Source organism: Bos javanicus, chromosome 3 (assembly GCF_032452875.1).
Source record: "Bos javanicus breed banteng chromosome 3, ARS-OSU_banteng_1.0, whole genome shotgun sequence".
NCBI lineage: Eukaryota > Metazoa > Chordata > Mammalia > Artiodactyla > Bovidae > Bos > Bos javanicus.
This window is the reverse complement of record NC_083870.1, coordinates 82,326,502-82,349,835: the sequence shown is the minus strand read 5'-3', so window position 1 is coordinate 82,349,835 and position 23,334 is coordinate 82,326,502. Positions and strand designations below refer to the sequence as shown.

General features: G+C 37.8%; 1 protein-coding gene across 5 annotated transcripts in view; it reads right to left on the bottom strand.

Annotated features, from left to right (window-relative positions):
* ITGB3BP (integrin subunit beta 3 binding protein) overlaps nt 1-23,334 on the bottom strand; it is a 106,635-nt gene that overhangs the window by 21,337 nt on the left and 61,964 nt on the right. For all 5 annotated transcript variants that reach the window (XR_009735415.1, XM_061411741.1, XM_061411742.1 and 2 more), the window contains exons 5-7: nt 2,560-2,638; nt 2,072-2,165; nt 1,674-1,733 (exon numbers count right to left, since the gene is read on the bottom strand). Coding sequence is in view for 4 of the 5 variants with exons in the window: in XM_061411741.1 (XP_061267725.1) it covers nt 1,674-1,733; nt 2,072-2,165; nt 2,560-2,638 (233 nt within the window). In the remaining variant the exon portion in view is untranslated. The remainder of the gene's footprint in view (nt 1-1,673; nt 1,734-2,071; nt 2,166-2,559; nt 2,639-23,334) is intronic.

Below are 23,334 nucleotides of genomic sequence, written 5' to 3'. Positions count from 1 at the left end.
AAACCTGGTAATAGGCAAGTCAGTTTTAATGCCTAAAATACTAGAAAATAGATTTAAGGCTGATTCATGCAGAAACATACAAAGAATCCCTACGTATTGGATAACTGAAAGGAGGTGACTGTTTTAACACGTGAACATAACTTTAATGTCTTAATACATGTTTACGGAAGGAAATAATACTTTTGGGAATTTTTTTCCCATTAACTATTAGCAGTGACAGTTCATCTATTTGTTCTATAATTTTCCCGTCCTCATTCTTCCAAACTGTTGGCAAAAGCCTAATGTAAAGCCTAATTCTAATTAGCTCTAGGAAATTAATAGATTTAAAAAAAATTACATCATTGCTATTGTATAAATAAAAGAAAGATTTTCTCTAGTTGAGAAATAATAAATATTCTTATCCTCTAAAACTTGTCAAGTCAGTAGAGATTAAAATCATTGAAAGCTAGTTACACATTATAATCAAGATACACTGCACTGGAGAGAAATGATCTCAATCCTTTTCTAGGGAAGAGCTGCTTGTATGTACTTAAATTCTATGGATCCTAATGGGAGGTAGCTGTCCAAGCAAAGGGCCAAGGAAGCCTGCTCAGATATCTTCCCACATGAGTTTTGGAGGAGTTTTTCTATGACTGCTACCCTGCCATGACCCAGTTGGCCTCTGGAACTGACCAGCAGGGAATCTCAGCTTTTCCTCCTACAAACTCATCGCTAACTTTGTTAAAAGATTCTAAACACAGACTAAATTGGTTGAGTTATGTCTTATGTTTGAACCTGAGAGCTGGGATGGCTGGATGCTTTCATTTGTTTTAGGAAGACACAACACAGAAAAATACAAAGACCAAACTTTTTGACATGAGACTGGTTTTCAGTTGGAATCCCTGCTCTGACATAGGCAGCAGTGTCTTTTGGCAAACTACTCAACATTTTATTGTGTCTTTGTTCCTTATCTATAATGACAATAACAGCTATCTTGCAGGGTTGTTGTATAGATCTGCTGATCCTAGTGTTGAGAACATAGTAATTATTAGTCCTCAACAAAGGGAAGTCACTGGTACTCAAAAATGGTAGACTAACACATGGCTACCCACTTCAAGGCCTACCTCCATTTGCAGAGATTGCCAAATGGCATTCCTGTCAGTAATATTAAAATGATCCCTCAAGTTGGTCTAGTGGCTTTAGTATTTTATAGTCTGTGATTATTTTGCTTACTTAGGTGTGAATGTGCATGTGTTATGGGAACTTAGTCTCCTAATTTAGTTTCCCATAGTGTGAAATGCTCAGAGGTATGAGTTCACAGTAGAGCAAATGTTATTAAAAATCTCACAACACTGCCTACAAAGTAACTTTTTATGTTTTGTGTATCTTTCTATATCACCATTAAAATCTGCCATATACGCATTATTGCCCCATCTGTCTGTATTTTCAAAAAGAACTTTTAATAAAAGAAATAACTATAACTTAACCTAAAAACTGTATTTCAAAAGTTCAGTCATCAGGAAAATTGATCTTACTGGACATGGTCTTCTGCTAAATGCAGTATAATGTTTTTCAAATGAGATTGGTGGTCTTTTAAAAGAATACACTAGAACAGGGCTCATGACAATTGGCTGAAATGGTAAAATGAGATGAAAAGATCTCTTTATACAATAAACTGAGACAGAATTCTTTACCTTTGTTGGGAAGTCCTGAATTCTTCTTTTTAAATAGTTTTTGCTTTATTACGTTAGTCACTAAAGGAAAAAAATTAATATGGGATATTAATCATTTCTCAATTTGGAAGAAACAACTTAAAAAAATACATATATTTATAAGTATCAAGTACAAAATGCAATACCTAATATCTTATGTAAAGAATGAGAACTACATAAATTAAGCCTAATATGAGTTACCAAGGAACACTCTTTCCCTCACATTCAGGAAGAATCTCTGAAACAACACATCCTAGCAAAAGATATATGGTTTCCTGTTCTAAGTTTACAAACAAGCAATAGAGAGAAACTCATTAAAAACTCATAAATTAGGGGTGGGGGGACAAAAAAAAAACCACAAACTCAAAAATTTCTCTTACTTAGTTTTTTTGTTTTCTGCATTTCTCTTTTAAAGACACATGATGCATGGGGGATACCAATGAGATTTTCAAGCTCTTTACTGCCCTTCAAAGCCTAAAAGAAAGGCATTTTAAATGAGTTATGTTCTCTATAAATATACTACTACTGACAACTCTAGTGAAAATACAGTACACTGCTTCCTTTCTCTGAAAAACTTAAACTCTGTGATAATGAAATTTAACTTTTTCTGGTAGGTTAACTAAAGCCTTAAAATATCTGAATAAAACCAATCTATTAACTACAAAGACAAAACATAATGATAAATTTACTTTTCAATGTGAAGTCAGGTATTACTAAAATATTATGGTTAATTAATGTTCATGTAAGAAATTCTTATGAAAAGTAAAATGAATATATCTTCTGTAAACTCTTTCCAGGATTGGATTCTCCTATGCTTTTTCTAATGGGGTAACAGAATTATGAAAAATATATGCCAAAAAAAGCAAACCTGTATACTACTTAAATTTTGCATTATTTCCATGAATTCTTCTGATGATTTTTCAACTTTAGATAGCAACACCATGAATCTGTGAATGAAAAAAAAACAAAAATATTCAGTAAGATCAAGCAGTTGAACACGGCAAGTCATTTTCAAAGCTTTAATCTTTTTAAAAGAATCTTATATTCAGTTTTTATCATTTTCTTTGCATTTTTCAAAGTGGTAAAAGATGTAAATGCTCCTCTTTCAGCTTTCACTCCTTTACAAACAATATATTTTACCAACCATCCTATCCTTTGGCATTTCACTTTCTCATCACCACTGAGCAATGGGAAAGAAGAGATATATAGTTGGCTTGTCCTTTCTCCTTCATACCATTTTGAAAGAACAAATACACCACCATCATCTTATTTACTAGGCAGAAAGTGAAGAGGAACTAAAAAGCCTCTTGTTGAAAGTGAAAGAGGAGAGTGAAAAAGTTGGCTTAAAGCTCAACATTCAGAAAACTAAGATCATGGCATCTGGTCCCATCACTTCATGGCAGATAGATGGGGAAACAGTGGAAACAGTGTCAGACTTTATTTTTTGGGGCTCCAAAATCACTGCAGATGGTGATTGCAGCCATGAAATTAAAAGACGCTTACTCCTTGGAAGGAAAGTTATGACCAACCTAGATAGCATATTCAAAAGCAGAGATATTACTTTGCCAACAAAGGTCTGTCTAGTCAAGGCTATGGTTTTTCCAGTAGTCATGTATGGATGTGAGAGTTGGACTGTGAAGAAAGCTGAGAGCCAAAGAATTGATGCTTTTGAGCTGTGGTGTTGGAGAAGACTCTTGAGAGTCCCTTGGACTGCAAGGAGATCCAACCAGTCCATTCTGAAGGAGATCAATCCTGGGATTTCTTTGGAAGGAATGATGCTAGAGCTGAAACTCCAATACTTGGGCCACCTGATCCAAAGAACGGACTCATTGGAAAAGACTCTGATGCTGGGAGGGATTGGGGGCAGGAGGAGAAGGGGACGACAGAGGATGAGATGGCTGGATGGCATTACCGACTCGATGGACGTGAGTCTGAGTGAACTCCGGGAGTTGGTGATGGACAGGGAGGCCTGGCGTGCTGCAATTCATGGGGTCGCAGAGTCGAACACGACTGAGCGACTGAACTGAACTGAAGTCTATGAATCAGTGTTACCCAGTAATTTTTTTTAAATTAAAAAATAAGTTTTTTAGCTTAATATATTCCAATGACAAATACACCAAGGTACTCTTTTAAATTTGAAGACAACGAAAGGTATGTTTGGCCACATTCATGTGTCTATACTTTTAAAAGCTGCACAATATTGGACCTAGTAAATATACCAAAGATGATTTAACTATTTCCTTATGGCTGCAACTTTAGTTTCTTTTCATATTTTAAGATCTCACAGTTTGTATATGATAATCTATACCAGTGCAGTTTAACAGAAATATAATGCAAGCCATATATATAATTAAAAATTTTTGAATAGCCACATTGAAAGTAAAAAGAATTAGGTGAACTTTAATTTTAATAATATATTTTATTTAACTCAATATATCCAAAGTATTACCATTTCTTTTTTTTTTTCCAGAATATTCACAGCTGCTTTATTCAAATTGGTCACACAGTAGAAACAATCCAAAGATCCAAGAGGAGAATGGATAACAAATTGTGGTATATCCATACAACATAAATTACTACTCATCCGATTAGAATGAACTACTAACACAACAACACGGATAAATTACAAAGACATTGCGAGTGTGTGCTCAGTCGCTCAGTCGTGTCCGACTCTTTGCGACCCTCTGGACTATAGCCCCCCAGGCTCCTCTGTCCATGGGATTCTCCAGGAAAGAATACTGGAGTGGGTTGCCATGCCCTCCTCCAGGGGATCTTCCCAACCCAGGGGTCAAATCTGCATCTCCCCAATCTCCTGCATTGCAGGCGGATTCTTTACCACTGAGCTAATGGGGAAGCACCCACAAAGACATGTTATGTGAAAGAAGACACACACACACAAGTCCCTTCTATATGACTCTATTTACATGGAGCTTAACAACCAACAAAGGAATGGATGGAGTTTAAAAAATACTACAGTGTGGAAACAAAATCATAATGTAGTTATCTTCAGATTAGAAATAGGATAAAAACTGACCAGAAGGGGAAGGAGGAGGAAATCTTTTGGGGTACTAGAAAAGTTGTATTCTTGACCTGGGTGGTAGTCCCATGAGCATATACACATATCAAAGTTCATAGAGCAATACATTTCAGATTAATGCATTGTACACACTTTATTTTATGTATGTACTCAGTCAGTTGTGTGACTCTTTGGGGCCCCACGGACTGTAGACTGCCAGGCTCCTCTGCCCATAGAATCTTCCAGGCAAGAATACTGGAGTAGGCTGCCATTTCCTATTCCAGGGAATCTTCCCTACTCCAGGGAATCTTCCTGACCCCGGGTTCAAACCCGCAACCCTTATGTCTCCTGCATTGGCAGGTGGATTCTTTACCACTAATGCCACCTGGGAAGTCCCATGTTATACCTCAAAAATAAAATACAGTATTTTCAAAGCAGTGCTCTTCCTGGGCACATCTTTAAAGCACCTGATGTCTCTATATTGAGAATGCTATAATTCCAGAAAAGTGTAAAATCTCATCTTTGCTCCTTTCCTTTCTTAGAAGATTAGATCTCATTCTTCTTAGCCAAATTGAGCAATGATTAGTTACTTCCCAGTTTACAGAGTCAGATAATGAATCTAAGTCCCACACAGTGCAAATTTATGTGTTCCTAACTGAGAGCTCTTGTCAAGCCACTCCACACCCATGGGATCCTTCCAGCAAACAATCTTTCTGTCTTCAATTTACACTTTTCAAGTCAAAGGTCCCAATTTGCTTTCTACTGGTAAATGTCCAATTTGATATTATTCTCTTCAAGAACAGCATCTGACTTTGTCTTACATCTCATTGGCAGGGGCTAAATAAATCCCTCTTCAACTGTGATTTTTCAGATCCCTGTGTTTGCGTACTGAGGTTCACTGTTATTTTTCTGAAAGTACTTCTGGAAGTTCCTGTCTTGGCTTCTACACTGCCACCTGCGCGAAGGGCGAAGGGTCGCCGTTGGTGGCCGGTGCGCCCGCCGGCTGCGTGATCTCTGCGGTGTCCGCTGCTGGAGGAGGTAGCGGCGGCCTAACCCTCGGCCTCCAGGCGTCTCCTCGCTCCTGGGCAGAGGAGGTCTCCGCTTCCCTTCCTCCCAGAGGGTGAGCTTCCCAACTAGCCCGCAGGTTCTGCCACTGTCCCTCAGAGCTGTCCTCTCTACCCCTTTCCCGCCGCCCCGTGAGGCGCAGCGCTCCGTCCCCCGCAAAGTATTACCATTTCAACATGTAATCAATATAAAAATTATCCATGAGATATTTTATACTTTTTTTCAAAATTCAGTGTACACTTTATATTCATAGCATATCTCATTTCAGAATAGTCACATTTTAAAAGTTCATTAGGTATTGGGAGGGTGGCGGGGAGGGAAAAAAAAAATAAATAAATAAAATAAAAGTTCATTAGCCAAAAATAAATAAATAAAAGTTCATTAACCATGTGTGGCTGGCTAGTGACTACTGTTTCAGAGAACACAAATCTGTCCTACCAGTTTTATGAGAGAAACTAGAAATTCTATTTAAATGCTTTTCAAAATCACATCAGTGTTATCCATTAACATTTGTGTGTGCTATAAAAATAAGACAAACGTGACATTAAATGTTCATACACAATGAATATGAACAGTATGTTTCAACTAAGTAAAATATTTATATAAGTATGTGAGCAAAGAATGGAAAGAAAGCAATATGCAAAAGCTAAAAATTATGTGAACATAGTGGAATCCCAAGTGATATTTTTTTCCTTAACATTTTCCTTCATTATTACACATTTTAAATTAGAAGTTGTCTGTCTGAGGTCCCAGCTGCTTACCAATGGAGCCTCTATATGAGACAGACTACCTCCATATGAGACAGACCACCTCCATATGAGACAGACCACCTACCACCTACATATGAGAGACACTACCTCCATATGAGACAGACTACCTCCATATGAGAGAGACTATCATAAAGGAATTCTGGCTCCTCCAATTAAGCTCCAAAAGCCTGAAGGAGCAGGAGGACTTCAGTGACTCCCACTCAAGGCTGGGAACCTCCAGCTTCCCCTACATTATTCCTAAGCCCACTAAGTATCTCAGAAATACAAAGCTGAGGCAATTAAGCTCCTTTGCTATGCGAAGGAGTCCTAGGGGCTCTTTTGCTGGCATCCCTTTTCTGGGAGGATTAGAGTGGCAGAGCCTCTTCACATGGTCTTACCATTCTTTAAGGAACTGATGCTGTTCCCTGTTTACCCCCAGGGAGTTGTGTGGGAAGGGCTAAATCCTGCAGTGTTTCCATTGTGAATGACTCCAAAAAGCTCTGTTCAGAAAGAGCAAGAAGTGAATGGCACCCCCAAGAACTGTGGTATGTAAGTGTACCCAATGAATCTATTAGTAAATCTTTCTCCTAAGACAGTTATCCAGCAGCTAACCAACCTGTTCAACAGCCTCGGAGTTTTTGGACTGAGGATCAGTTCCCCAAGTATCAAGATATCTTTCACATGCCTAAACTTGCTTGCACTGCAGGACCGATTAGAGTGGTGGACATTCCATCACTCTCTTCATTTTTAATTTCCTTTCCTCTCTTCCTCATTATACTTCTCGCTAGGTGAAATTCTTTTCCTCATCTCAATGGTAAGCAAATTCATGGAATGGCTTTTAAACTGTCATCCAACTGCTATATTTTGAGAAATTCAGGAAGTGTTCTCCATTTCTACATCTTCTGACAAGATGGTAGACAAGACGTCATACTCTTTGGAGATAAACAACTTGCTGAGCAGCTTTTGGGAGAATGGTTGCCACTGTCTTCATCCTAGACAAAATGGCAATATTTATATTTAATCTCATGTGCTGGAAGCTGAATTTTTATTGCCAGGGATAGCATTTTCTATATTTTCAAAGGATAGTTTCAACTATACTTTGCTGTCCTAAGACAGCATTATTGTTTGCTTTAATATTATCTCTATGTGCCTTCAACTAATTTAGTTGTTTCTGAAAACCAACAATCTTTTATACCTGCCTACAGAATACATTTCTGCTACAAAGTTTCCAAGTTATTGTTGCCCCTTTTATTCAAGTTGGTAAGTGAAAGTATCATCAGTGGGTGCCATCATATTTTATAAAACACTATTCCTTTCTTAAACAGATTTGCCTCTGGCTGGACTACACTGGGTCAAATCCTTCATCTTATAATGACCACTGCAAACTATGCAGATGTTGATGGGTACGGCATCCAGATATCCAGTGGCTGCTGCCTGTTTCATGACCTCCTTACAAAATTTGATAAAATCCTATATTATGCCCAAATTCCACTGTTGTACAACTTGAGAAATATGAAATCTTGGTCTTTCTTGAATGAATCATTTTTTTGTTTCAGCAGTGTAAAAATTCAGCAACATCTTTTTTTTAACGAGTTTTTTTAACTAGTTTTTTAAATTGTCTAGTACTCTGTTTTTAAAAAGAAACTATGATCCAGTTGGTCTGGCAGAAGAGAAAGCTGTTCAAGTTCTGACATTTTTTGCCAGACTGCCTTTCCTCAGAGCAGATTCTTATGGTATGTTCACTATGAATATCCATTTTTCTCTTGAGAAAGCCACATGCCCCAAATTCAGGGTTTTTGATGTATTTTCCAATTTGCCTAGAAAAGTCTCACTGTAAAATTCAGTTTTCTCATTTTCCCCAAAGAGAAAGTCTTATTATTCTGAAGAACAACTGAAATTAGAGGCTTTGCTCATATAAAATACATAGAGGGACATATCCATTAATTATGCTTTAAATTTCTTCCATAGTGATTTCTTCAGTCTCAAGCAAGTGATACATAACTTTTAAAAGTATCATTCTGCTTCAATTCTGCTTTTTTCCCTATCTTGACTACTTTCAATTATTTTCCATTCTTAACTTCAAGTTTAACTTCGTTATTTTCCTTTTCTCCATAAAGCTCCTCAGATATATTCTGAGCGAAGAACTAAAAGAACAAGGAGAAGTTATCCTTAAATTGGCGACTCTAACTGAAAACTGATGATACAGGTGATTAGCAAGCATTAACTCAGCTGCTGCTATGCCATCACAAATGTGAAAGGGAGGTCATCAATTTCTTGAAGATTCCCTGGCATGCAACCCATGGTGCCTACTATACTGACTGTGCAGGCAATGTGGATGCAGTGGAATAAGATGTGAAACCTCTAAAAGCCATAATGCCCTGTAAAGATACTAATTTACCCTTTTCTGTAACTTCCAACTGTTTGGCACCTTTCTTCCTCATTAGATCATAAGTTCCATGAAGGTAAGGACAGTGTCTACCTTGTTTATGTTATAAACCAAGTTACCTAGCATGGTGTCTATAGTATGGTAGATATTATTTGATGGAACAATGAATAAAATATAAAAGACCTAATCCAGTGAACATTCATTCCTAGATCCAAGTGAAATATGCTCATCTTTCATTTTATTGTTCTTTTTCAGTTCAGTTCAGTCACTCAGTTGTGTCCGACTCTTTGCAACCCCATGAATCGCAGCACGCCAGGCCTCCCTGTCCACCAACTCCCAGAGTTTACCCAAACTCATGTCCATTGAGTTGGTGATGCCATCCAGCCATCTCATCCTCTGTCATCCCCTTCTCCTCCTGCCCCCAATCCCTCCCAGCATCAGGGTCTTTTCCAATGAGTCAACTCTTCACATTAGGTGGCCAAAGTATTGGAGTTTCTGCTTCAGCATCAGTCCTTCCAGTGAACACCCAGGACTGATCTCCTTTAGAATGGACTGGTTGCATCTCCTTGCAGTCCAAGGGACTCTCAAGAGTCTTCTCCAACACCACAGCTCAAAAGCATCAATTCTTTGGCTCTCAGCTTTCTTCACAGTCCAACTCTCACATCCATACATGACTATTGGAGAAACCATAGCTTTGACTAGACAGACCTTTGTTGGCAAAGTAATGTCTCTGCTTTTGAATATGCTATCTAGGTTGGTCACAACTTTCCTTCCAAGGAGTAAGCATCTTTTAATTTCATGGCTGCAGTCACCATCCGCAGTGATTTTAGAGCCCCCCCAAAATAAAGTCTGACACTGTTTCCACTGTTTCCTCATCTATTTCCCATGAAGTGATGGGACCAGATGCCATGATCTTCATTTTCTGAATGTTGAGCTTTAAGCCAACTTTTTCACTCTCCTCTTTCACTTTCAACAAGAGGCTTTTTAGTTCCTCTTCACTTTCTGCCATAAGGGTGGTATTATCTGCATATCTGAGGTTATTGATTTTCTCCCAGCAATCTTGATTCCAGCTTGTGCTTCTTCCAGCCCAGCGTTTCTCATGATGTACTCTGCATAGACGTTAAATAAGCAGGGTGACAATATACAGCCTTGACATACTCCTTTTCCTATATGGAACCAGTCTGTTGTTCCATGTCCAGTTAGTTCACATATTGCTGAAGCCTGGCTTGGAGAATTTTGAGCATTACTTTACTAGCGTGTGAGATGAGTGCAATTGTGCGGTAGTTTGAGCATTCTTTGGCATTGCCTTTCTTTGGGATTGGAATGAAAACTGATCTTTTCCAGTCCTGTGGCCCCTGCTGAGTTTTCCAAATTTGCTGACATACTGAGTGCAGCACTTTCACAGCACCATGTTTCAGGATTTGAAATAGCTCAACTGGAATTCCATCACCTCCACTAGCTTTGTTATTAGTGATGCTTTCTAAGGCCCACTTGACTTCACATTCCAGGATGTCTGGCTCTAGGTGAGTGATCACACCATCGTGATTATCTGGGTCGTGAAGATCTTTTTTGTACAGTTCTTCTGTGTATTCTTGCCACCTCTTCTTAATATCTTCTGCTTCTGTTAGGTTCATACCATTTCTATCCTTTATAGAGCTCATCTTTGCATGAAATGTTCCCTTGGTATCTCTAATTTTCTTGAAGAGATCTCTCATCTTTCCCATTCTGTTGTTTTCCTTTATTTCTTTGCATTGATCGCTGAGGAGGCTTTCTTATCTCTCCTTGCTATTCTTTGAAACTTTGCATTCAGATGCTTATATCTTTCCTTTTCTCCTTTGCTTTTCGCTTCTCTTCTTTTCACAGCTATTTGTAAGGCCTCCTCAGACAGCCATTTTGCTTTTTTTGCATTTCTTTCCCATGGGGATCATCTTGATCCCTGTCTCCTGTACAGACTTCAAAGTTCATTAGTTTGTTATCTCACTGAGAAAGCTGGGTGGGGGAAACAGGGAGATGCTGGTCAAAGGGTACAATCCTTCATATGTAAGATGAATCAGTTCTGGGGATTTCATGCATAGCATGGATATGCAGATGATACCACCCTTATGGCAGAAAGTGAAGAGGAACTAAAAAGCCTTTTGATGAAAGTGAAAGTGGAGAGTGAAAAAGTTGGCTTAAAGCTCAACATTCAGAAAATGAAGATCATGGCATCCGGCCCCATCACTTCATGGGAAATAGATGGGGAAACAGTGGAAACAGTGTCAGACTTTATTTTTCTGGGCTCCAAAATCACTGCAGACGGTGACTGTAGCCATGAAATTAAAAGATGCTTACTCTTTGGAAGGAAAGTTATGACCAACCTAGATAGCATATTCAAAAGCAGAGACATTACTTTGCCAACAAAGGTCCGTCTAGTCAAGGCTATGGTTTTTCCAGTGGTCATGTATGGATGTGAGAGTTGGACTGTGAAGAAGGCTGAGCGCCGAAGAATTGATGCTTTTGAACTGTGGTGTTGGAGAAGACTCTTGAGAGTCCCTTGGACTGCAAGGAGATCCAACCAGTCCATTCGGAAGGAGATCAGCCCTGGGATTTCTTTGGAAGGAATGATGCTAAAGCTGAAACTCCAGTACTTTGGCCACCTCATGCAAAGAGTTGACTCATTGTAAAAGACTCTGATGCTGGGAGGGACTGGGGGCAAGAGGAGAAGGGGACGACAGATGAGATGGCTGGATGGCATCACTGATTCAATGGACATGAGTCTGAGTGAACTCCGGGAGTTGGTGATGGACAGGGAGGCCTGGCGTGCTGCAGTTCATGGGGTTGCAAAGAGTCGGACACGACTGAGCGACTGATTTGATCTGATCTGATCTGATGGTAGCTATTCCATGCATAGCATGGTAGCTATAAATACTACATTGTATACTTTGGTGGCTCAGATGGTAAAGAATCTGCCTGTAATGCAGGAGGCTTGGATTCGACCCCTGGGTTGAGAAGATCACTTAAGAGAAGGAAATGGCAACCCACTCCAGTATTCTTGCCTGGAGAATTCCACGGACAGAGGAGCCTAGCAGGCTACAGTCCATGGGGTCACAAGTAGTAGGACACAACTGAGCGACTAAGAGTGCTGGAGACAGTAAGTGATACTTCAAACTGATAAAGAGAGTACATCTTAAACATTCTCACCAAGAGAAAAAGGTAACAATGTGAGATGTGTTAATTAACCAAACTGTCATAATTATTTTAGTGAATACGTATCACATTATATACTTTAAATATACATATTTTATTTTTCAGTTATACTTCAATTAAGCTGGAAAAATTTTTTTAAAAAGAAAGCTAATTTTCCCAATCCCCTAACCTTCTGCTACACACATGTCTTTCTAATGTATAATCCTGGATTTTCTACCTATTTGTTTTATTCACTCTGTTTAACTCTCCTTTTACTTAAAGAATATTCTCTCCACCACAAACTAGTGCTCAAAACAATGATTTAAGCCAATCTCCACTTCCTCCATATTGAAATTAAATTCTAATATTCAGATTTCTCCCTTACTACTCTACTAACACTATATACTCTCAAAGGTCAATCTATCCCTCCCTCCCACATTTCCCCTCTGATAGCCATAACTACATTCTCTAAGTCTGTGAGTCCGTTTGTATTCTATAAATAAGTTCATTTGTGTTATTTTTTTTTTTTTACTTTCCACACAATACCGTACTTGTCTTTCTCTGACTTCCCTTAGTATGATAATCTCCATGTCCATCCATATTGGTGGAAGTGGCATTATTTCAATATTTTTAATGACTGAGGAGTATTCCATTGTGTACATGTACCACATCTTTATCCATTAATCTGTCAATGGATATTTAGGTTGCTTCCATGTCCTGGCTATCATAAACAGTGCTGCAATGAACACTGGGGTACATGCATCCTTTCAAACCATGTTTTTCTCTGAATATATCCCCAGGAATGGGATTGATGGATCACACGGTAGCTCTACTTTTAGTTTTTTAAGGAACCTCCATACTGTTCTCTATAGTGACTGTACCAATCTACATTCCCACCAACAGTGAAGAAGGAGGCTCCCTTTTCTCCAACCCTCTCCAGCATTTATTGTTTCTATTGTATAGATTTTTTTTGATAATGAACATTCTGACTGGTGTGAGGTGACATTGTAGTTTTGATTTCCATTTCTCTAATAATTAGTGATGCTGAGTGTATCTTCATGTGCCTCTGGGTCGTCTGTATGTCTTCTTTGGAGAAATGTCTATTTAGGTCATCTGCTCATTTTTTGGATGGTCTATCCATTTTGTTTATGATTCCCTTTGCTGTGAAAAAGCTTTTAATTTTAAATAGGTTTCATTTTGTTTTTATTTTCACTATTCTAGGAGACAGCTTGAAAAAGATACTGCTGCAGTTTATGTCAAAGAGTGTTCTGCCTATGTTTTCCTCTAAGAGTTTTATAGTATCTAGTTTTACGTTTAAGTCTCTAATCCATTTTGAGTTTATTTTTATGATGTTAAACAATGTTCTAATTTCATCTTTTTACATGCAGCTGTACAGTCTTTACAGCCCCATTTATTGAAGAGACTGTCTTCCATTACATAGTTTTGTCTTCTTTGTTGTAGATTAATTGATCTTAGGTGTGAGGGTTTATTTCTAGGCTTTCTATCCTGTTCTATTGATGTATATTTCTGTTTTTGTTTTAGTACCATACTGTTTTGATGACTGAAGCTTTGAGTATAGAGCTGGATGAATCAGGCTCCCTTTCTCAAGATTGCTTTGGTTATTCTGGACCTTTTGTGTCTCCACACAAACTTTAAGACTTTTTTGTTCTAGTTGTGAAAAATACATTGGTAATTTGATAGGAATCACACTGTATCTGTTGGTTGCCTTCAGTGGTATAGTCATTTTGACAATATCAATTCTTCCAATTCAAGAATATGGTATATATTTCCATCTGTTTGTGTCATCTTTGATTTCTTTCATCAGTGTCTTATAGCTTTTGAAGTACAGGTCTTTTGTCTCTGTTCAGTTCAGTTCAGTCGCTCAGTCGTGTCCGACTCTTTGCGACCAATGAATCACAGCATGCCATGCCTCCCTGTCCATTACCAACTCCCTGAGTTCACTCAAACTCATGTCCACTGAGTCAGTATGCCATCCAACCATCTCATCCTCTGTCGTCCCCTTCTCCTCCTGCCCCCAATCCCTCCCAGCATCAGGGTCTTTTCCAATAAGTCCGTTCTTTGGATCAAGTAGCCAAAGTATTGGAGTTTCAGCTTCAGCATCAGTCCTTCCAATGAACATTCAGGACTGATTTCCTTTAGAATGGACTGGTTGGATTTCCTTGCAGTCCAAGGGACTCTCAAGAGTCTTCTCCAACACCACAGTTCAAAAACATCAATTGTTCAGCACTCAGCTTTCTTTATAGTCCAATTCTCACATCCATCATGACTACTGGAAAAACCATAGCTTTGACTAGAGGGACCTTTGTTGGCAAAGTAATGTCTCTGCTTTTTAATATGCTGTCTAAGTTGGTCATAAATGAACACTGAATTTTGTCAAAAGCTTTTTTTGTATCTATTGAGAGGACTGTATGTTTTTTATTCTTTAACTTGTTAATGTGGTACATCACACTGATTGACTTGCAGATACTGAAAATTCTTACATCCCTGGGATAAATCTCACTTGATTATGGCATATGATTCTTTTAATAATATTTTGTTGGTTTCAGACTGCTAGTGTATTGTTGAGCATTTTTGTGTCTGTGTTCTTCAGTGATATTGGCCTTAATTTTCTTTTCTGTGTGTGTGGTATCTTTGTCTGGCTTTGGTATCAGAGTGATGGTGGCCTCACGAATGAGTTTGGGTGTGTTCTTTCCTCCACAATTTTTGAGGCTAGTTTCAGAAGGACAGGTGTTAACTCTTGTGTAAATGTTTTCTAGAATTCACCTGTGATGTCATCTGATCCTGGACTTTTCCTTGTTTAACTTTTTAATCACAGTTTCAATTTCAGTACTTGTGCTTGGTCTGTTCATATTTTCTATTTCTTCCTGGTTTAGTCTTAGGAGACTACACATTTTTAAAAACTTGTCCATTTCTTCTAATTGTCCATTTTATTAGCATATAGTTGCTTGTAGCAGTCTCTTATGATCCTTTGTATTTCTGTGTCTGTTGTAATTTCTTTTTCATTTCTAATTTTATTGATTCTAGCCCTCTTTCATTTTTTTCTGATGAGTCTGATAAGTTTTATCAGTTTTGTTTATCTTTTCAAAGAAAACCAGCTTTTAGGTTCATTGGTCTTTTCTATTGTTTTCATCTCTATTTCTGCTCTCATCTTTCTGATCTCTTTCCTTCTACTAACTTTTGATTTTGTTTGTTCTTCTTTCTCTAGTTGCTTTAGGTGTAAGATTAGGTGATTTTGTTTCCTGAGGTAAGATTTTATTGCTATAAACATCCCTCTTAAAGCCATTTTTGCTGCCTCCCATAGATTTTGGATCATCATGCTTTTATTATCATTTATCTCTAGGTATTTTTTTATTTCCTCAGTGATCCATGGGGTTGCTTAGTAGCATATGGTTTAGCCTCAAAGTGGTTTTTTAAAGTTTTTTTTCTTGTAGTTTCTCCTAAGCTCATAGCATTTAGGTTGAAAAAGATGCTTGATTATGCTTTCAATTTTTTAAAATTTACCAAGGCTTGCTTTGTGGCCAGCATATAATCAATCCTTAAGAATGTTCTATATGCACTAGAGAAGAATCTGTATTCTGCTGGTTTTGGATAGAATGCTCCATAAATACTTAAGTCTATCTGGTCTGAGCGACTGAACTGAACTGAACTGAACTGATCTGGTCTAAAGTAACATTTAAGGTCTGTGTTTCCTTGTTGATTGTATCAAGATGATCTGTCCACTGATGTTTAAGTGGGGTGTCACAGTCCCCCCTATTATTGTGTTACTATTGATTTCTCCTTTCATGTTATTAGTATTTGCCTTATATATTGGAGTTCTCCTATGTTGAGTGCATATATAATTACAATTGTTACATCTTCTGGGATTGTCTTGGACTGTTGGACCTCTGTCTCTTGCAACAGTCTTTATTTTACAGTCTATTTTGTCTGATATGAGTACTGCTACTTTAGCTTTCTTTTCATTTCCATTTGCAAGAAAGATGGAATATCTTATCTTCTCACTTTCAGTCTGTATGTGTCCCCTGATCTAAAGTGGGACTCTTGTAGACAGCATATATATGGGTCTCGTTTTTGCATCCATTCCAGAGAGTCTATGACTTTTGGTTGGAGCATTTAATCCATTGATATAAGTATCAATATGTATGGTTGTATTGCTATTTTTTAAATTGTTTAAGATTTGTTTTTGTAAGCCTTTTTTCTTCCCTATTTTGTTCTCTTCTCTTGTGACTTGATGACGAACTTTAGTGTTGTGTCTAGATTTCTTTTTCTTTCTTTGCGTATATCTACTGTAGATTTTCAGTTTGTGGTTACCATGAGGTTTTAATATAGCAGTCTATATATAAACAAGATTGTTTCAAATTGCTGATCTTTTAATTTCAAATTTGAATTCATTTCAAAGAGCTCTCCTTTCTCACAACTGCTGGTTTCCATATCATGTTTGTGTGTGGATGATTTCCTACCTTTACTGCATGTTTGCCTTTATTGGTGAGCTTTTCCATATGTAATTTTCTTATTTTTAGTAGTGGCCTTTTCCGCTTGGAAAAGTTCCTTTAGTATTTGTTGCAAAGCTGGTCTGATGGTACTGAATTCTAATATTTTTTGCCTGTCTATCAAGCTCTTGATTTTTCTGCTGATCCGTATGACAGCCTTGCAGGGTAGAGTGTTCTTGGTTGTAGAGTTCTCCCTCTCATTACTTTAAATACGTCATGCTTCTCCCTTCTGAGCAGCAGAGTTTCTGCTGAGAAATCAGCTGATAATGTTATGGGAGTTCCCCTGTATGTTTTGTTGTTGCTTTTCCCTTGTTGCTTTTAATATTTTTTAAAATTTTAATTTAATTTTCATCAGTTTGAAATCTAGGTGTCTCATGTGTTTCTCCTTCGGTTTATCCTGCCTAGGACTCTCTGCACTTCCTGGACTTGGGCGACTAATTCCTTTCCTTGCTAGGGAAGTTTTTAGCTATTATTGCTTCAAATATTTTCTCAAGTTCTTCATTTCTTTTCATTCTTTTTTGTTTCCTGGGAGTGATCTTCACCATCCTGTCTTCCAAGCCAATTATCTATTCTTCCTCAATTGCTCTGCTATTGATTCCTTGTAATGTTATCTTTCATTTCAGTCACTGCATTGTTCTTCTGTTTGTTCTTTAGTTCTTCTAGATCTTTTTTAAACATTTCATGTATCTTCTCAACATACGCCTCCCATTTTTCCCCAAGATCTTGGATCATTTTCACGTCATTACTCTGAATTCTTTTTCCATTAGATTGTCTATCTCCACTTCACTTAGTTGTTCTTCTGGGGTTTTATCTTGTTCCTTCATCTGGGATGCATTCCTTTCCTGTCTCATTTTGTCTAACTTTCTGTGATTGCAGTTTATATTCCACAGGCTGCAATCATTCTTGCTTTTATGATTTGAAATCGGGTAGATGAGGCTAAGATACTTACGCAGGCTTTCTGGTGGGAGGAACTGGTTCCTGTCCACTGGTGGGTGCTGGTTCTGCCCCCTGGTGGGCAGGGCCATGCTCAGGAAAATGTTAAGCAGCCTGTCTGCTGATGGGTGGGGCTGTATTCTTGTCCTATTGATTGCTTAGCCTGAGGTGTCTCAGCACTGTAGCTTACAGGCTGTTGGGTGGGGCTAGGTCTTGGGGAGAAAATGGAGACCTCCAGGAGAGCTCATCTTAATGAGTACTTGCCAGAACTGCCACTGTCAGTGTCTTCTTCCCCATAGTGAGCAACACCTGCCTCCCACCTTGGCAAGAGACCCTCCAATACTAGCAGGTAGGTGTGGTCCAGTCTCTTAAGCTTTTCCCCTAGGAGCTGGTGCACGAGACTTTGTGTGCACCCTATAGGAGTAAAATCTGTTTCCCCTAGTCCTGTGAAATTCCAATCAAAACCCACTGGCCTTCAAAGCCAGATTCTCTGGGGGATCTTTGTCCTGTTAACAGACCCCCGAGTCTGGGAAGCCTGATGTGGGGTCCAGGACTTTCACTTCTGTGGGAAAACTTCTGTGATAGAATTATTTTCCAGTTTGTGGATTGTCTAGCTTATTGCAACTGTGTTCCTCCTACCATTGCATTGTGGCTTATTCTTTGTCTTGGGTTACAGAGTATCTTTTTTGGTAGGTTCCATTGTTTTTTATCAGCAGGATGCAGATGACACCACCCTTATGGCAGAAAGTGAAGAGGAACTAAAAAGCCTCTTGATGAAAGTGAAAGTGGAGAGTGAAAAAGTTGGTTTAAAGCTCAACATTCGGAAAACGAAGATCATGGCATCCGGTCCCATCACTTCATGGGAAATAGATGGGGAAACAGTGGAAACAGTGTCAGACTTTATTTTTCTGGGCTCCAAAATCACTGCAGATGTTGACTGCAGCCATGAAATTAAAAGATGCTTACTCCTTGGAAGGAAGGTTATGACCAACCTAGATAGCATATTGAAAAGCAGAGACATTACTTTGCCAACAAAGGTCCGTCTAGTCAAGGCTATGGTTTTTCCTGTGGTCATGTATGGATGTGAGAGGTGGACTGTGAAGAAGGCTGAGTGCTGAAGAATTGATGCTTCTGAACTGTGGTGTTGGAGAAGACTCTTGAGAGTCCCTTGGACTGCAAGGAGATCCAACCAGTCCATTCGGAAGGAGATCAGCCCTGGGATTTCTTTGGAAGGAATGATGTTAAAGCTGAAACTCCAGTACTTTGGTCACCTCATGCGAAGAGTTGACTCATTGGAAAAGACTCTGATGCTGGGAGGGATTGGGGGCAGAAGGAGAAAGGGATGACAGAGGATGAGATGGCTGGATGGCATCACTGACTTGATGGACGTGAGTCTGAGTGAACTCCGGGAGTTGGTGATGGACAGGGAGGCCTGGCATGCTGCAATTCATGGGGTCGCAAAGAGTTGGACACAACTGAGCGACTGAACTGAACTGAACTGAGCTGTGATTTTAATGTTTTTGTAAGGACTGAGCTCACTGTAAGGTCTGAGCTACCATCTTGTTAAACAATGTATATTCATGTTGTCCCTGTAGTTGTTTTTCAATTCAAAATTTTTTCTTATTGTAGTGTGTGCGTGTGTATGTGTATATATATATATATATATATATATAAAATATAAAAGTTGTCATTTTACCATTTTAAAGTGTACACTTCAGTGGTATTAATTACATTCACAAAACTTTACAACCATCAACACTATCTTCAAAACCATTCTATTACCACAGACTAAAACAAATACAATGAACTATTTTAGGCTTCCCTTGTAGTTCAGTTGGTAAAGAATCTGCCTGCAATGCAGGAGACCTGGGTTCGATTCCTGGGTCAGGAAGATCTGCTGGAGAAGGAAATGGCAACCCACTCCAGTATTCTTGACTAGAGAATCCCAGGGACAGAGGAGCCTGGCAGGCTATAGTCCATGAGGTCGCAAGAGTCAGACATGACTTAGCAACTAAACCACTACCATTACCACAAACAGAAACTCCATAACATTAAACAATAGCCCTTAGCCTCTAGTAATCTCTGATATACTTTCTCTTTAAAGTTGCCTACTCTAGATATTGCACATAACTGAAATTGTATAACATTCGTCCTTTTGTATTTGGCTTATTTCACTTACCATGTTTTCAAGGTTCATCATGCTATACAGCATGTATCAGAACCTCAATCATTTTTATCCCTGAATAATTTTTTACATGGTGTGGAATTTTGATAGGCATTACATTAAGTGTATAGATCACTTTGGGTAGAGGTACAGATACCTTAACAATATTAAATCTTCTGCCCATGAAAGCAGATTGTTTTTCCATTTATTTAGGTCTTCTTCAATTTCTCTCAGCAATACTTTACAATTTCCAGTGTACAAAGTCTTTCACCTCTGTGGTTAAATTTATTCCTAGATATTTTATTCTTCTAAGTGAAGTGAAGTGAAGTCACTCAGTTATGTCCGACTCTTTGCGACCCCATGGACTGCAGCCTAACAGGCTTCTCCGTCCACGGGATTTTCCAGGCAAGAGTACTGGAGTGGGTTACCATTTTCTTTTCCAGGGGATCTTCCTGACCCAGGGATTGAACCCAGGTCTCCAGTATTGCAGGCACACACTTTACCCTCTGAGCCATCAAGGAAACCAGGAAGGATTTATTCTTCTAAATCCTACTATAAACAGAATTGCCTCCTTCAATTCTTTCAAACTGTTCACTGCAGGTGTATAGAAACACAATGGATTTTTGTGTACTGATCTTATACCTTGTAATTTTGCTGACTTTGTTTATTAGTACTAACAGCTTCTTGTGCATTCTTCAGGAGTCTCTCTATGTAGGATCAAGAAGATCAAGTTATCTGCAAAAAGAGATGGTTTTATTTCTTCTTTTTCAATTGGATGCCTTTTACTTTTTTTTCTTATCTAATTGCTATGGCTAGAATTTCCAGTAAAATATTGAATACTAGTGGTGAAAGTGAGCATGCTTATCTTAATACTGATGTTTGGAAGAAAGTTTCCATTTTTTTCTGTCCAGAATTTTAAACAGTTGAAATTAAAAGTAAATACTTGTCTCCCTCTTAGTCTTTGATTGCCTACAGAATATAAGCATAATTATACCTTCATCCTATGTTTTCAATAAATGTTTTCCACTAAGTTACCCAGAGACCTTCATTTAAGCAGAAAGTGATACATAAGTCAGTATTCTTACATATGATCAAATACTTAAAATACAGTAAAGAGAAAATCAGAGTTCTGAAATGTGGTTAATTGTCACAATTAAATTGTATAGATAAAAAACAAAAAAAAACCAGAACCTGATTCTAGCCTAACATTACTATTAAAAAGGCTTTACTTGGATAAGTATAGAAATAAGTTACTCTTTTGCCTACAAGAGAATAAGCCAGTGATTGAAAATGCACTTTATATAGCAAAGAGGACTATTCTATGTCTTGACTGTGGTGGTAGATGTGATAAAATTGCATATAATGAAATATACATATTTCATTATACAAAGAGAATTCATGAATTCAAAAAAGGCCTTGACTGTGGTGGTAGATGTGATAAAATTGCATATAATGAAATATACATATTTCATATACAAAGAGAATTCATGAATTAAAAAAAGGCCAATTAATAGGATGATGTAGTTAGAAAATCATTACTATGTAACTGTCTTAGTTTAGTAATTGTTAGTCGCTCAGTCGTGCCCAACTCTTTGCGATCCCATGGATTGCAGCCCACCAGGCTCCTGTGTCTTTGTTTACTGGCTCAGTAAATTGTCCTCCCAAATGTGAATGGGTATCATCCAATCCACTGAGGCTCTGAACAGAAGAAAAAGTAGAGGATGGGAGGTTGAGTTTGCTGCCTGTCTGCTCATGCTGGGACATTGCTCTTGTGCCCCTGAACTGAGATTCACACCACTGGATCTCCTGATGGTTAGGCCTTTAGACTTGGACTGGAATTACACCACTGGCTTTGCTGGGTCTCCAGCTTGCTGACGGTACATTGTAGGACTTAGCCTCCGTATTTGCATGAGTCAATTCTTCACAGTAAGTCTATCTATATGTGTAATTATATACAATTCATTATTAATCAATAATTATTATATCACACTATATTTCATTCTCATTATTACACTACTATATGTATGCACATCTGCTATTCTTTCTCTTTCTCTGGAAAACTGTAATCTAATACAACTGCCAAAACAAATCATAAAATGTTATAATCACTTAAAACTTATCTAAAAGCATGAAATAGTTTAATTTCAGATTTAAAAGATATAAGTCAGATTTAAAAGATATAAGTCTTTTGAATGGTTTTATAAAATAATAAAGGAAATCTAAGAATATACGTGATTCAAAAATCATTGCTTGCCACTTGATTTCTATATATCCTTTTGGACAATTTGAGTTTCTATTATGTACATCTATTGTCTATTTTAAAATATATTAAGTGAGTTAAAAAATAATGTTTTTATCTTAGTATCTAGCTGAAATTTGTTTCACCAAGGAAGCTAGAAGTTTGGTTAAAGGAAGGAGGAGTAGTAATTCATAACAAAACTATTTGTGGGATAGAGCACATAAAAATATTTGGACTGGGGGGAGTATGACTAGGGAAAGCAGCTATAAAAAGATAAAGGGGTACAGGTGATATATACAGATGTCAAACTAGGAGACCTCTTTGATAAACTCTTTTGTCCCTATTATACTCTATATGGCATTCTCCATATTTTTTTTTTTTACTCAGACTACCACTGATTAATACTATACATTACCTACATTATGAAAAAAATATACTTGTAGCCTGAAATGAGGTCTTAACCACAAATTACAACACAATTTGTATGGAAAATGCATTCTAAGATTCATTCAAATGGTTTAAAAATTATTCAGACCCAAGACTGAACCAGAAAAAGATAGAAAATATGAACAGACCAATCATAAGTACAGAAATTGAATTAGTAATTTAAAAACTGCCCAAAACCAAAAGTCTAGGACTAGACGGTTTCACAGGTGAATTCTATCAAACATTTAAAACCTGTTCTTCTGAAACTAAAAAACCTGCGGAGGAAGGAACACTCCCAAACTCATTCTGTGAAGCCAACAAGACCTTGATGCCAAAACTAGACAGAGATATCACACAAAAAGAAAATGACAGGCCAATACGACTGTTGAACATATGTGAAAAAATCCTCAACAAAATACGAGCAAACTGAATCCAACAATACATTAAAAGGGTCATACCTCATAATCAAATGGGATTTATCCCAGAGATGCAAAGATTTTTCAGTACCAGCAAATCAATGTGATACACCACACATTAACAAACTGAATAATAAATTTCATTTATTTCAATAGATGCAGAAAAAGGTTTTGATGAAATTCAACATCCATTTATGATAAAAACTCTCAGTTGGCACAGGGGAACATATCTCAACATAATAAAGACTATATATGACAAATCCACAGCTAATATCATACTCAATAGTGAAAAGCTAAAAGCATTTCCTCTAAGATCAGTAACCACACACCCTTGCCACTTTTATTCAACATAGTTTTGGAAGTTCTAGTCACAGCAATTGGAGAAGAAAAAGAAATAAAAGGAATCCAAACTGGAAGTGAAGAAATAAAACTGTCAATGTTTGCAGATGACATGATACTGTATACAAAACATCTTAAAGACACCACAAGAAAACTACTAGAGCTTATCAAGGAGTTGGTAAAGCTGTAGGATACAAAATTAAAATATAGAAATCAGTTGCATTTCTATGTACTAAC